Raw genomic sequence first — 16,385 nt, forward strand, 5'->3', positions numbered from 1 at the left:
GGACTCAGTGTGCCGAAGGGCCTGTTTCCATGCTGTACCTCAGAACTAAAGAAATCTTGAAGCAACCATAATACAACTATATTAGAATAGTTTGCCGAAATTCAAGTTCATTTCAGAAGAATTTGAGCAATCGAGTGAACCAATGGTCCATATTGAACAATCTCAGGGCAGAAGGGAATGTTTAATTATGGAAGAAATATCAAAGGTTCAAAGGTTCAAAGGTTATTTATTGGTCACATACACCTAGGTGTAGTGAAATGCTTCTTGCCAATATGAGTAGAAATATATAATAATAATAATAATAATATATAATAATATATCTTTTATTGTCATTGCACGTCAGTGCAACGAGATTTAGTGTGCAGCTCCACTGGTGTCCAGGAAAGGTAAATAAATACAATACATAAATAAACAAGCTGGATTGATTGACGTGACCATCTGAGGGAGACTGTCCAAAGGGGGTGGGTGGGGGGGCACTCATTAGGGCCGGTTCAGAGCCGCTATAGCTCTTGGGATGAAACTGTTCCTGAGTCTGGAGGTTCGGGCGTAGAAGGCCTTGTAACGTCTGCCAGAGGGAAGTAGTTGAAACAGACCGTGGCAGGGGTGTGATGAGTCCTTATGGATGCTGAGGGCCTTCCTGAGGCACCGCGATGCCAAGAAAGAAATTAAACTTGCAACGTTACAACTTCAGTTAAAAAAATAGTAGAATTCTTCAGACTGACGACAAAACAGAGGATTGGGATTGTAATTAAAGTTAAGCAAGTGTTATTAGGAAAATTTAGTTACCTCTTCTGATGCGATTTTGCATTCTTGAATATCTTCACCAATAGAATGACTGGGGAGACAAACAAAATCAGTGAGACATCTACTGCAAATGCAGAAATTGAAACAAAATAATTCAGGAAATAATCAGCATGTCAGGTGGCATTGGTGGAGAAAGAAACACAGTTAACATATCAGGTACTTTTTAGGGCGTCACGGTGGCGCAGCGGTAGAGTTGCTGCCTTGCAGCGCGGGTTCGATCCCAACTACGGGTGCTGTCTGTACGGAGTCTGAGATCTCCCACACTTCAAAGACGTACAGGTTTGTAGGTTAATTGGCTTGGAGTAAATGTAAATTGTCCCTAGTGTGCGCCAGGTTGTGTTTATATGCGGGGGTCGCTGGTCGGTGCGGACTCGGTGGGCCGAAGGGCCTGTTTCCATGCTGTATCTCTAAACCAAACTAAACTACTGACTTGTCAGTAGACCTATTGATAACTTTTGACAGGCCAAGTGGTCATGCAAATGGCAGATTGGGTTGACTGTATCTGGCATTAGCTTGTCCTATTGAGGCTGAGCTAGTTAGAGTACGCATGGAAGCTGGGTAAAATAAGCTTGAAACTATAAGAACATGCAGCTCCATGCTTTTTAAGGCAGAGATTGACACATGTTGGATTAGTACGGGTGTCAGGAGTTATGGGGAGAAGGCAGGAGAATGGGGTTGAGAGGGAAAGATAGATCAGCCATGATTGAATGGCGGAGTAGACTTGATGTGCCAAATGGCCTAAGTCTACTCCTTGAGCATGAACTTTTAACCTCCCAAATGGGCTCTTAGAGAAACTTAAAGCAAGTGTAATTGTAATTAAATTGACATCCAAACTATAACTGGAATTGTGGGTGGTATCATGGCACAGCTGCTGCCTCACAGCACCAGAGACACGGGTTCGATCCTGACCTCGGGTGCTGTCCGTGTGGAGTTTGCACATTCTCCCTGCGACCACTTGGGTTTCCTCTGGGTGTTCTGCTTTCCTCCCCGATCTCAAAGACGGGCAGGTCCGTGAATGAATTGGCTGCTGCAAAAATTGCCCCCCAGTGCGTAGGAAGTGAATGAGAAAGTGGGATAACATAGAATGTGTGTGAACCAGTGATCGGTGGTGGGCATGGACTCAGTGGGATGAGAGGGCCAATTTCTGTGTTGCATTGTCAAACTGAACCAAAGCAAACCCAAGTAAACCAAACCAAACTAACCTAAGTGGATGTAAAAATGAGATAACATAAAACTAGTGTGAATGGATGATCGATGGTCACCATGGGCCATAAGGGCAAATTTCCCTGCTACATTGCTAAACTGAACCAAAGCAAACCAAAGCCAAACTAATGCATCTTTCCATTGAATAAAGTCACATAAGTCTATGGAAGGGGATAGTGAAAGGCATTGTAGACAAATTATTAAATCACTAAATATGCAAATTTCTTCACATTTTTCGAACGTCTATCTTAATGTACTGCCCTATAATTTATGACTCATGCTACAATTGAAATGTGAAGGGCATAGTATGTAATCTTCGATAGCACCACATTTGAGTCGCAATTAAAATCTGACACGCATGTCAAAGCAGCAATTTTACAATGTAAACTCAAATGTCGTTTAGCTTGCAGACTAGTTACAGTGAATCATTGCAAACCATTTTCTCCCGACTGCGATCATTGCTCTTGATTAGGCTGTTATGAGACAAATGTATCAGAGGATGATAACATCATCAATTGTGAAGTCAATCTGCTAGAACCACGATCGGCGAGGTCGTTTGCACTTTGTGGTATTCGGAGATATAGTGAAAACTCATCGTAACATTGAAACGCTTATTTGCGCATTTTATTTTGTCTTCTGAAAGGATTTGAATCACAGGTACTCATCATGCGCAGCCTGTTAATTGGCACAGAGCATAGAACAGTTCAACACAGGAACAGGCACTTCTGCCCATATTATTTGTTCTGCACATTAGAGCAATCCTTCATTAGAAGATAGACACAAAAAGCTGGAGTAACTCAGCGGGTCGGACAGCATCTCTGGGCAAAAGGAATAGGTGACGTTTCAGGTCGAGACCCTTCTTCAGGTTTGATTCCACTTTAAGGTACAATTTGACGCTCATACAACTTGGGTGAGGGAGGAATGGAGAGAGGGGGGATACAAGGGTTACTTGAATCAATATTCATACCACTGCCCAAGCGAAATATGAGGTCCTCTTCCTACAGTTTGCGTTTGGCCTCATCTGACAATGGAGGAAGCTTAGGACAGAAAGGTCAGTGTGGGAATGGGGAGGGGAGTTAAAATGTTTAGAAGACAGGACCATACCATACCCATACACTAGTTCTATCCCACACACTAGTGACAATGTACAGAAGTCAATTAACTTACAAATCTGCACGTCTTTCGAATGTGGGAGGAAACACCCGGAGCAAACCCACGCAGTCACAGGGAGAACGCACAAACTCCATACAGACAGCACCCACAGTCAGGATGGAATCCAGGCCCCTGGCACTGTAAGGCAACAACTCTACAGCTGCGCCACTGCACCACCCGCCTACTTATATTAATCACACTACTGCTGAACAAAGAGTTCAATATCAGTTTTATCTTTCTGTATCAAAGTGAAACGTTCAGTCACATTTTAATGAAAGAGACAAACATGATGAGAAAATCCTACCTTAAAGTGGAATCAAACCATGAAATAAAATTACAGACAACTTCAACAAACAAATTAACTGCTTGTAAGTGACACTTGCAGCAAACATCAGAGCCTTGAACAGTGTGAACTGGCATATTCAATACTTCACCTGGGCTGAACAGGAAACAGCATGAAGACCAGTTCCAACAGCCTATGTAATATCGTCATCGCATCAAGGAGCACAGGCCCTTCAGCCCAACCTGTCCATGCTGACCAGGTTGGCAGTCTGGGCTAGTCCGCAGCCATCTAAACCCTTGATATCCCTATATATGTCCAAATGAAAAAATAGCCTTGTGGCTGGTTTACAGGATGTAGGAGAATTAACTGCGCTTCAAAATATTAGCAATTATGTTATAGGAGCAGAATTAGGCCATTCGGCCCATCAAGTCTACTCCGCCATTCAATCATGACTGATCTATCTTTCCCTTTCAACCCCATTCTCCTGCCTTCTCCCCAAACCCCCTGACACCCTTACTAATCCAGAATCCATCAATCTCCGCTTTAAAAATATCTATTGACTTGGCCTCCACAACCTTCCGTGGCAATGAATTCCACAGATTCACCACCCTCTGACTGAAGAAATTCTTCTTCAGCTCCTTTCCAAAGGTGGGTCCTTAAATTCTGAGGCTATGGCTCGGGTCCTAGATTCTCCCACCAGTGGAAAGATCCTCTGCACGTCCACTCTGTCACATTGGGTTGTCCTGTAAACTTTGCATTATGAATAAGGAAATTAATTAGCATAAAGTAGGAAAGGAACAATGTGTGAGCTGACAACGTAGTGATAATCTTTGTTGAATACACTACCCATTCATCTCTTTGTTTTTTTCTTTCATCTGTCCATTTTCCTTTACTAATTCCTTTGTGCTCCACTCAAGTTCGACTTGTTCTTTTTCTTCCAAATTCTTCATCACAGATTCTTTCTCTTTGATTTAAAGGGTAACAGAGGGAACGTGAATGGAGGTGCAGAGATCGAACCGAATAACTAAAAGAAGTAAGATGACTTGAGCACAAAACTGAGTGTGCCCTCTCTCACATCTTACCATTCACTTCCAAGGCCTGGTTTGTGAATCCATTCGTAGTGTTGTGAGCGGCATCGGTCACCGACCCTGCCTTCATGATCTGTTGAAGAACGGCCTCAACGATGGGCATCACCATAGCTGCAGTGGAGGTATTACTGAGCCACATAGAGAGGAAAACGCAACTGAGCATAAACCCCATCATTAGCCTGTTAAATGTAGAACAAGGTGATGCATAATCAGAAAGACTCCACAGAAAGTTTAATCTCAAATTAGCAAAGTTGAATGTAATAAACTTAAGAGATACATGGCGGAAGCAGGCCCTTCGGCCCACGCCGACCAGCTAGCACTCACACTGTTCCACACAACAGGGACGATTTTACAACTTACCGAAGCTAATTAACGTACAAACCTTTGGAATGTGGGAGGAAACCAGAGCACCCGGAGAAAACCCACATGCTCACAGGGAGAACGCGCAAACTCCATACGGACAGCACCCGTAGTCAGGATCGAACCTGGGTCTCTGGCGCTGTGAGGCAACAACTCTACCGCTGCGCCACCGTGTCGCCCATACTTTCATTAAAACAAGAAGGTTTACCCTCATGCAAAACACAATCTGTTGGAGAAACTCAGTGGGTCAAGGGGAGGTAATGGACAACGGCGTTTGGGTCAGGGACCTTCTTATGTCTAGAGTCCGAAGAAATGGGTGGTACAGTGACGCATCTGGTAGAGCCACTACCTCATTGCGCCAGAGATCTGGGTTCAATCCTGACCTCGGGGGCTGTCTGCGTGGAGTTTGCACGTTCTCCCTGTGACCGCGTGGGTTTCCTCCCACATCCCAAAGACGTGCAGGTTTGTAGATTAATTGGCTTCTGTAAATCGTCTCTAGTGCATAGGATAGAACTAGTATAGTTCTATGGGCTGATCGTTGGTCACCACGGACCAGATGGGCCGAAGGGCCTGTTTCCACGTTGTCCATGTCCACAACTCCAGGTACTTTGCAAGACACTTTAATGTAAAACATTTCTATTTAATGATATTCTAAAGTTCCAAAGGCTTAAAGATTATTCTATATCTCTGTTATACCAGCCAAATGTGGATGTTTTATGATCTGCCCCTGTATTAGGGTGGAGTCAAAGAGTCAAGGAGCATAGAAACCAGGTCCATAATCCTGCATCATCACGCCAACTAATTAGAGTTATAGAATGATACAGCGTGGAAACTGGCTCTTCGGCCCAACTTGCCCACACCGGCCAACAATGTCCCACCTGCCAGCATTTGGTCCATATCCCTCCAAACCTATCCTGTCTAACTGCCTCTTAAACACTGGGATAGACCCTGCCTCAACTACCTCCTATGACAGCTTGTTCCATTCACCCGCCACCCTTTTTGTGAAAAAGCTACTCCTCACATCCCTATTAAACCTTTTCCCCTTCACCTTAAACCTATGTCCTCTGGTCCTCGATTACCCAGCTCTGGGCAAGAGACTCTGTGCATCTACCCAATCTATTCCTTTCATGATCTTATACACCTCTATAAGATTGGTACACTATTGCCCAGGGAAAGAATTAAGGCCAAAATTTGGTTCCATTACAATAGCGCTATAGTCATTAAATTAGCCTATCATCGAACAAGCTATTTGTTTTTCGGTAAAAGGTCATTACCGTCCAGGATTGACTCCCATTATCAACACCATCCTCAGGGCTATTCTCTTGTGTAGATTCCATTTCTCAATAGAAGTGGCCAAGCAAATAATGCCGATCAACAGGACGTGGAAATCTTTGAAGTAGGCGGAAGCAACCTGGAAATGTTAATTGAACAGTTAATTAAATTGCGGGTCGAGAATCTGCGATGGTATTGGCAGCGGAATAGTATGCACTTGCTGTGCTTAATGCCTACAACCACATCAGTCTTTCAGGAACAATGATAACAATGGGTTAGTGTGGCGGTGCCTAACGGCAGCGGCTCGACTACAGTCGTCTGTCTTTTTAAATTTTTTTGTTTTGTTAAATGTATGTCTTGAGCATAGTTTTTATTATTTTTATAGCAGTGTATATGTGGAGGGTGGGGGGGGGGGGGGTGGAGCTGTGGGGGAAACCGTTAATCTCTTCCCTGTACGGGGACCCGACATTTTCCCTGTCGGGTCTCCGATGTCGTTGGGCCGGCGGCATCGAGGAGCCGGCGGCAGCCTCCGGCCGGGACCAACCTGAGGGCTCCAGTCGTGGATCCTGCGGACCTGACATCGCGGAGCTGGCCGTCTTCAGAGCGGGAAAAGCTGTGGTGGCGCGCGGCTGCAACCCGACTTCGGAGCTTCGGAGGCTCCAGCCACAGGCCCGGTGGACAGGAACATCGGGAGCTCCAGGTCCCTGGTGGGAGACCGCTTTTCGGAGCTCCCGCAACGGAAACTTCTCTCGCTGGAATCGCGGGGTTTAAAGGACACGGAGCTGGGCCTAACATCGCCCGGTGCGGGTTAGTGGCCACGGGGACTTACCATCGTCCGCCGGGGGCTTTAACATCGGAGCCCCAGTTCGCCTCGACGCTGCAGTTGGACTGCTGGACCGCGGGAGAAGAACAAAGGGAAGAGATAAGACTTTGCCTTCCATCACGGTGAGGAGGTGTTGGAGATTCACTGTGATGGATGTTTATGTAAACTGTGTTAAGTGTGGGTCTCGGTTTTTTTTGTAATGTGAAAACTGTAGAAGATGCAATTCCATTCAAACCAAGTTGTTTGAATGACAATAAAAGGCATTCTATTCTATTCTACAAAGAAATTGGTACATTACCCTCTATGTACAGTACATACACTGGTAATTCTCAAGCGCTTAATTAGCAGAGAAGCAGAGCATTGACATGAAACCCAATCCTTAAATGCTATTTTTGCTGTAAAAGTTCATAAACAGGTTAAAGTTTGCCGAATAAGGTGAAATTAATGGAATCCCAAGACATTTTTATTGCTGAGCACTCTCTATTGCCCTGAAAACACAGTTTATAAATGTGGAGTCTCTCAGAACTCAAAACATTAAAAAATCAACAATTATTAAAATCTTTAAATTAATTGGTTTTTTTTAATTTAATATTTCTATCTGTGTCTTTTTTTTTTTACATCCCACTTAATTTCGCTTGCGTGCGACAGTATAAATCAGTGACTGCATTTTTGTCTATGAAAACTGGCCAATCTTAATTGACTGTTAAACCAGTCTTGCATCTTTAGTGTCACTGATGATGTCAAATCTAAGTCACATAATAATGGAGAAAGTCTATAACCAATGCCCAAACCATCATTTGTTAGAGTTAACAACAAACGTAGTTACCTTGCTGTGTAAGAAAGACCTGCAGATGCTGGTTTAAATCGAAGGTAGACACAAAATGCTGGGGTAACTCAGCGGGTGAGACAGCATCTATGGAGAGAAGGAATGGGCGACGTTTCGGGTCGAGACCCTTCTTCAGACTGATGTCAGTGGAGGGGGCAGGACAAAGATAGAATGTAGGCGGAGGCAGTAAGACTAGTGGGAGACGTGGGAAGGGGAAGGGGATGGAGAGAGAGAGCAAAGGCTATCTGAAGTTACCTTGCTCCTGAACACAATATCTGGGACAATGGTGTTTAACATTTTTGTTCTTTAGTTTAGTTTAGTTTATTGCCACAAGGTACGGAGAGAAGTTTTAGTCGTGTGCTAACCAGTCAGCAGAAAGACAATACATGATTACAATTGATCCATCCACGGTGTAGAGAAGAAATGTTGCTGTTGGGATAGAGATTTAAAAGAGCTGAATGATTGTAATGCGCGATTGCAGATGACAGTTTCTTCCCAGCTGTGATCAGGCAACTGAACCATCGTATCGCATCTAGAGAGCAGCCCTGATCTACTATCTACCTCATTGGTGACCCTCAGACTATCTCTGCTCAGACTTTACTGGCTTTACCTTGCACTAAATGTTATTCCCTTATCATGTGCAGGAAGGAACTGCAGATGCTGGTTTAAACCGAAGATAGACACAAAAAGCTGGAGTAACTCAGCGGGACAGGCAGCGTCTCTGGAAACATAGAAACATAGAAAATAGGTGGAGGAGTAGGCCATTCAGCCCTTCGAGCCTGCACCGCCATTCAATATGATCATGGCTGATCATCCAACTCAGTATCCTGTACCTGCCTTCTCTCCATACCCCCTGATCCCCTTAGCCACAAGCGCCATATCTCACTCCCTCTTAAATATAGCCAATGAACTGGCCACAACTACCTTCTGTGGCAGAGAATTCCACAGATTCACCACTCTCTGTGTAAAAAATGTTTTTCTCGTCCCAGTCCAAAAGATTTCCCCTTATCATTAAAATGTGACCCCTTGTTCTGGACTTCCCCAACATTGGGAATAATCTTCCTGCAACTAGCCTGTCCAACCCCCTAAGAGTTTTGTAAGTTTCGATAAGATCCCCCCTCAATCTTCTAAATTCTAGCGAGTTCTGTGAGAGAAGGAATGGGTGACATTTCGGGTCGAGACCCTTCTTCAGACTAATCTTTGTTCCGTTTGTTAGTGGAGTGTTCATTTGCATAAGGTTTGTACCATAACTCACCTCTGAGGATTTCATGATGCCAAAGAGCGGGTACATGAGTGCCGGGAGTAAAGCTGTTGCAGAAAGCGGCATGGCTTCCGTTAGCCAATATATCGCCACAACCAGCATAGTGAAAGCACATTCAGACTCCTTTTCACCAGAAGAGAAAATAACAAACAGTAGAAACAATATCAATTGCAAATTCAAAAAAAAGATAAAGCTGTTTTTGTTATTCCTGAGATTCACTTGCTGTATCATCAATGAACTAACCATCACCACTATAACATCTACATAACTCTGCAGTTCAACCCTCCAACTTTGAATTAAGTTTGCTCACAAAAAAAAAAGATTCTGTGTATTCTTGACTTCTTAATTTTGCTGAATAATTTTAAGTCTGAGACACTACATTTAGAAAAAAGTAGGCTTGTTTTGGCTGATAAATCAGACCAATTCTCCAAAACATGGTCTCATTTCACTGAATTTCTTCAACAATAGAATGGTTGAACACAAATTTAAAACCGATGCTTGGGATGGGTGAGCGGGGGGGGGGGGGGGGGGGGGGGGGGGTAAGGATAGTGGGATATATCTCAGTTTTTTCTTTTTGTATCTTCTTTTTCTTCATTCTTTCCTTTTTACTTTTTTCCGTTTCATGTATCAATTTATAAAATGTTAAAAATGAAGCTGTACAAAAATTGTATAATTGTTATGCCGATTGCTTTATTCTTGTACAATTGCTTCTAATAAAATAAATTTTTTAAAAAATAATAATTTTAAGACTGCCAGCAGAAAGCGAATTCCAGGCATGTAAATCCAAATCAGAAAGTTTGAAGCTGGTCATAAATCATAGTCATAGAGTGACAGAGTGTGGAAATAATCCCTTTGACCCAACGTGCCCACACCGGCCAACATGTCACAACTACACTAATCCCAACTGCCCACATTTGGTCCATATCCCTCCAAACCTGTCCTATCCATGTACCTGTCCTACTCTTTCTTAAACGTTGGGATAATCCCTGCCTCAACTACCTCCTTTAGCAGCTTGTTCCATACACCCACCACCCTTTGTGTGAAAAAGTTACCCCTCACATTCCTATTAAACCTTTTCCCCTTCACCTTAAACCTGTGTCCTCGGGTCCTCGATTCACTTACTCTGGGCAAGAGACTGCAACATCATGCACTGAGTTTGATTTCAGATGTTGCAGTGAGCTAAGTCAGTTCGCTCAGAACTGACTTGATTTTCATTTGAGAATCTCAACAAATATATATTTTCATGTTATGTCCGTATTATAAAAATAAACCTACTTTTGCATGGAGCTGCTTTGAAAAGGTACACTGAGTTACCAGTGTTTGGTTTTGCCATTGTTTCCTTTTTTCTCTAAACCAAACCATGTTTCTTAAAAGTTCAGAAGCAGTTTCATTCAGGGAAGGACCTTCTTAAATCTGCTATCAATAGGAGCGATAGATTGGAGAATTCTGAAGAAGGGTCTCAACCCAAAATGTCAACTATCCATTCCCACCCACTGAGTTACTCCAGCACTAAGTGTTTTACTATGAATATATTGATTAGTTCTCCCTCATTTTTATCACGTCCACCTCGACAGTTTCATTGCTGTTATAAAATAATCTCCAAAATCCAGACCTCGTGTACTTTTGTTTCTTTTGATGTCTGCAGACAACACCTTTTGGTGCTTGTTGTGCAGTTCCATACCTACATTCACTACCCTAACCCATGGTTAAATGACCATAGAAACATAAAATGATGCAAATCTTTAGGCTGCCATTTCAAAAAGTGACCGTCAATTTTGATCATGTACAGACAGAGGAGATTAGTTGTTCGACATGGACATTGCGAGCCTGTTCCTATGCTGTATGGTTCTATGCTCCATGTATGCCTTCTTTGGTTGCAAACCTGATCAGTGTCAGCCTGCTTGTTACAATTCCTTGAATCGGGAATTCAAAGCTGTGTAAATTGACTTCCATTCAGCTTTACACTTAGTGAAAACTTCAGAACCTTGGACAAAGCAAGGCTCAGTATTCAATTACTGCTTGAGTCACATCAAGTCAAGAAGGCTTCTCTTTTGTGAAAATCAGCTACCGGAAAGAACTTAAATAAAGAGAGGTATATTTGTACCAGATAATCCCAGCACACATAGAAACATAGAAAATAGGTGCAGGAGTAGGCCATTCGGCCCTTCGAGCCTGCACCGCCATTCAATATGATCATGGCTGATCATCCAACTCAGTATCCTGTACCTGCCTTCTCTCCATTCCCCCTGATCCCTTTAGCCACAAGGGCCACATCTAACTCCCTCACAACAGCTATGACACCCTACATTCCCCAATCCCATGCCAACATCAACACTCCAACCCCAAAAAATAAAATAAATTTCTATTCATTCATTACAAATTGACTGTCCAGTTTAGTTTGGTTTAGAGATACAGCCCAATTGTGTTCTGTGTCTTTGCTGCATTAGTAATGTAGGTGGAGTATCTTGTGAAATCTATTGCCGTTCTGCAATTTAGTTTAGAGATACAGCGTGGAAACAGGCCCTACGGCCCTATGGCCCGCACTGACCAGCGATCCCCGCACATTAACACTATCCGACACACACTAGGGACAATTGGCATTTATACCAAGCCAATTAACCTACAGACCTGTACTTCTTGGGAGTGCGGGAGGAATCCGAAGATCTCGGAGAAAACCCACGTAGGTCACGGGGAGAACGTACAAACTCTGTACAGACAGCACCCGTAGTCAGGGTGGAACCTGGGACTTTGGCGCTGTAAGGCAGTAGCTCTACCGCTGCACCACCGTGCTGCTCTTTATCGATTGTCATGATTTCGAGCTGTAGGTTTCATGAAATTCACAGTCCAATAATATCTAGAAATTGTACTCGGTGACAATAGACATGTGTATCACAGTGAGCTTAGAAGAAGGCAGGAGACAACTCAGGCAAGTAGACTAAACCTTATTGACCATAGACCCTTCAAATTGGTGTTGCCATTGACATTTTTAAATACTTTTTAACACAAAATGTAATTAAAACACTTGATCTTGGGATCGGGACATACATTTCTTTGTTTGCCTAGTCTGTATTAGGGAATTGAAAATCACATTTCAGAATATCATTTTGTTTTGATTTCATAGATTTGATTTGAGATGATTTTGCATTACCAGAAAATTTACCTTCAACATATATTTTTATAAATCTGGAAATGAGGGTCCAATATAACACAGATGGTGCTGAAATCAAAATTAAAATCAACTTAAAAGTAAATCCCTGCATTAATGGTCCCTCATTGAGAAAGTAGTCTGTTTGCAAGCCCGTGATGCAGAAAAGATCATTTCAACATAATGCTGACAAAATTAACAGCAGCAAAGACCAAAAGGTGGAAAAGCAAAACAAGTCTATTCAGCGCAGTAGATATTTGGCCAACAAATCTCTTACTTTAGTCTTGACGATGAGAGGCAGCGGCAGGAATAACAGAGGACAGAACAAAATAATGATCAACTTTCGGAAGCACCAGACATGACTGGCTAAACCCATAGCTTGAGGTGAATTGTCAGAGCTAACTGCTCCAAGTCAATGGTTCTCCTGATGCTTAAATAGTGCTTCACGAGTTAATCTTTAAGACACACCTCCCTTCCAGCTGGCTCAGTAACAAAGAATACAACTCGACCCCTGAGCTGGTTGAAAATTAATCTTTGCTATTTCGGTGCCCATTTGCTAAACCTCTGATGAAAGGGCAAGTTCTCAGTTGCTTAATGCAGCACTGTCGACTTACAATCTTATTTTAATTATGTATTTTGCTTTCCACTGTACCTCGGTACACGTGACAATAAACTGAACTAAACTGAAATGCACTGCACAATCTTGTGTGAAAACGTTGTAATTCTGCAAAGTATTTCTGACTGAAATAGCATTGACCAACCTCAACCCCACACTAGTTGCCGCACTAGTTTTACTGTCGTCCTGTATAACTCGATATAACTTATCCCACAACCAACAATGGACCACATTTCCTTGATTATCATTGCTTTTTGTATAACTTCCATTCATTTGCCCCAAGTACTGTCTATATTTCATTTATCTCTCCCCTGACTCTCAGTCTGAAGAAGGGTGTCGACCCAAAATGTCACCTATTCCTTTTCTCCAGAGGTGCTGCCTGACCTGCTGAGTTACTCCAGCTTTTAGTGTCTGTCTTCAGTTTAAACCAGCATCTACAGTTCCTCCCCCACCCCCGGGACATTTTCTTAAAATGTCCAACCTTTTTTTCTTTGGAAAACAAGCCAGCAATTTGGTACTTTGTACATGTTACAAGGGTGGTTCAGGGAGAGCACACTAACTGGGTCCATCACGGCCTTGTTCAATAACTCGAAAGCCCAGGTGTGTAGTAGACTACAGAGAGTCAGTGATACATATTGCCTGATCCATCATAGGGACCGACCTCCACACCGTCGAAGGGATCTGTTAGCGGTGCTGCCTCAAAAGGTGCCCATTATCGTCAAAGATCCACACCACCCTGGACATTTTCTAATTTCTCTGCTCCCATCGGCAAGTTGGCACAGGAGCCTGAAAACCATGGTTACCAGGTTCAAGAACAGCTTCTTCCCAACAACCATCAGGCTCTTGAACACTGCACAGCACTAACATCAGCATCTATGATCTTCAGAGTTTAGAGGTTTTGGATAGTTTAGAGATACAACGTGGAAACGGGCCTTTGAGTCCACGTAAACCAGCGATCACACACACACTAGTTCTATCCTGCACACTGGGGGGTGATTTACACGTCAATCCAGCTACAACCCAGCACGCCTTTGGAATGTGGAAGGAAACCGGAGAACCCGGAATAAAAACCGCATGGTCACAGGGAAACTCCACACAGACAGCACCTGTAGTTAGGTTTGAACCCAGATCTCTGGTGTTGTGTGGCAGCAGCTCTACCGTTGCACCACCATGCTATCCCTTCTGTGAACTGAGCCCTTGCTTGCAATATGGACTTTGGTTTTTACATGATAACGGATACCTGATATTACGTAGTATTTTAAGTATTATGTAACAATGTTGTCATTGCGTTTACCGGCCTGTTAAGCTTTAACAAGTAAGAATGTCATTGTAGTGTTGTAGGTACATAGGCAATGAGTTCATCAGTTCGTAAGTGATGGGAGCAGAATTAGGACATTCAGCCCATCAAGTCTACTCTGCCATTCAATCGTGGCTGATCTATCTTTCCCTCTCAACCCCATTCTCCTGCCTTCTCACAAGTTCACACGTTACAAGTTATAGGAGTAGAATTAGGCCATTCGGCCCATCGAGTCTACTCCACCATTCAATCATTGCTGATCTCTGCCTACTAATCCCATTTTCTGGCCTTCTCCCCGTAATCCTTGACACCCGTTCTAATCAAGAATTTGCCTATCTCTGCCTTAAAAATATCCACTGACTTGGCCTCCACAGCCCTCTGTGGAAATAAATTCCACAGATTAACTACTCTCTGACGAAAGAAGTTCCTCCTTTCAAAAAGAGCGCCCTTTAATTCTGAAGCTATGACCTCCGGTTCTAGATTCTCCTACGAGTAGTAACATTTTTTCCACATCCACTCTATCTATGCCTTTCATTATTCTGTAAATTTGAATGAGCTCAACCTTCTACACTCCAGCGAGTAGAGGCCCAGTGCTGTCAATCACTGATCATATGCTAACCCACTCATTCCTGGAATCATTTTTGTAAACCTCCTCTGGACCCTCTCGAGAACCAGCACATCCTTCCTCAGATATGGGGCCCACAATTGCTCACAGTTCTCCAAATGCGGCCTGACCAGGGCCTTATAGAGCTTCAGCGTTATATCTCTGTTTTTGTATTCAGGTCCTCTTGATATAAATGCTAGCATTTAATTTGCCTTCCTTAGTACTGATTCGTCCTGCACCAGCACTCCCAAGTCCCTTTGCACCTCCGATTTCTGGATTCTCTCTCTACTTATTACCAAAATGCCTGGCTCCGCACTTTGCTACACTGAATTTCATCTACCGCTTCTCTGCCCACTCTCCTAACCTGTCCAAGTCCTTCTGCATAGTCCTTGATTCCTCTACACTACCTGCCCCTTCCACCTATCTTAGCATCATCTGCAAACGTGGCCACAAAGCCTTCAATCCACTTATCCAAATCATTCTCCCCATATATCCCTGACACCCGTACTAATCTGTCAATCTCCACTTTAAAAATATCCATTGACTTGTCCTCCACTGCCTTCTGTGGCAATTAATTCCACAAAATAAACGCCATTGACTCTCCCGACTTGAAAATTAAGAAAGCACCTTGCTAACTTTCCCTTGCTACAAGGAGCTGGCATGGATGCCACCATGAACACAGAGAGAGAGCGCATTGTGCTTTACAGTGCACAGGAGTGTCTTTATTCTACCACAGTGCAATCCTATCCAGACTCAATCACCCCTAAAAAATACATTGCTGGGCCAAATGGGATTTGTTCCAAGGAGAATGTTTTAATAGCGCTGTTGCAAGATGAAATAAAAATTCCCTTCCTCAAATATTTTTGCATTTTACAAAAGAATGGCTCTTTATTGAATAAAATTAGAAGACGACCGATCAAGCTCTGAAACAGGAATTTTTGCAGGTTTGCCTAACCTGTGGAATTCTTTGAACCTGGTCTGCATAACTCAAACAATCTAAGTCTCGAGAATAAAGGGAGTGATTTACTGATACAAGCTGTTCCAAAAAGAATGCTTTGTGTCCTCTTTCTAAATAGCTCTATGTTTCCTTTATCAAGATAGACCAAACTTTCTGGGGCTGTTGAAAGCAGAGTACCACAAGTCAACAGCAGGTAAATCTAGAATAACCCTGGGAAAGTCACAATTGAACGATTTAATTGAAGTATTTGAGGAGTCAACAAGGAGTGTCGAAGAGATGAGAACATTTGATGTTGCCATAGATTTTAACGAGATGTTTCACCGTGTCCCAAGAGCGTTATAAATAGCATTGGAATAAATGTGGGGTTAAGAGCATTTATATCTCAATGAACCTTGCAAGAAAATTGGGCGAGGTAGAGGTATGTGGGTTGCAAAGGGTCAAATCACCATTTGAACTTGGTTTAGGTTAGTTTGGAGATACAGCGTGGAAACAGGCTCTTTGGCCCACCGAGTTTGCGCTGACCAGCGATCCCTACACACTAACACTATCCTACACGCGCGAGGGACAATTTGCATTTATACCAAGCCGATTCGCCTACACAACTATACATCTTTGGAGTGTGGGAGGAGACCAAAGATCCCGGAGAAAAGCCATGCAGGTTACGAGGAGAACAAACAAAATCCGTACAGACAA

General features: G+C 43.1%; 1 protein-coding gene across 1 annotated transcript in view; it reads right to left on the reverse strand.

The window, feature by feature from the left end:
* The window catches only part of slc13a1 (solute carrier family 13 member 1), a 37,261-nt gene extending 24,668 nt beyond the window's left edge, over positions 1-12,593 (reverse strand). Inside the window, exons 1-5 of the mRNA XM_033038372.1 lie at positions 12,495-12,593; positions 9,067-9,195; positions 6,165-6,301; positions 4,518-4,709; positions 787-835 (exon numbers count right to left, since the gene is read on the reverse strand). Coding sequence (XP_032894263.1) covers positions 787-835; positions 4,518-4,709; positions 6,165-6,301; positions 9,067-9,195; positions 12,495-12,593 — 606 coding nt within the window. The remainder of the gene's footprint in view (positions 1-786; positions 836-4,517; positions 4,710-6,164; positions 6,302-9,066; positions 9,196-12,494) is intronic.
* Positions 12,594-16,385: the final 3,792 nt, after the last annotated feature.

Source organism: Amblyraja radiata, chromosome 19, assembly GCF_010909765.2.
Source record: "Amblyraja radiata isolate CabotCenter1 chromosome 19, sAmbRad1.1.pri, whole genome shotgun sequence".
In the NCBI taxonomy this organism is placed as follows: domain Eukaryota; kingdom Metazoa; phylum Chordata; class Chondrichthyes; order Rajiformes; family Rajidae; genus Amblyraja; species Amblyraja radiata.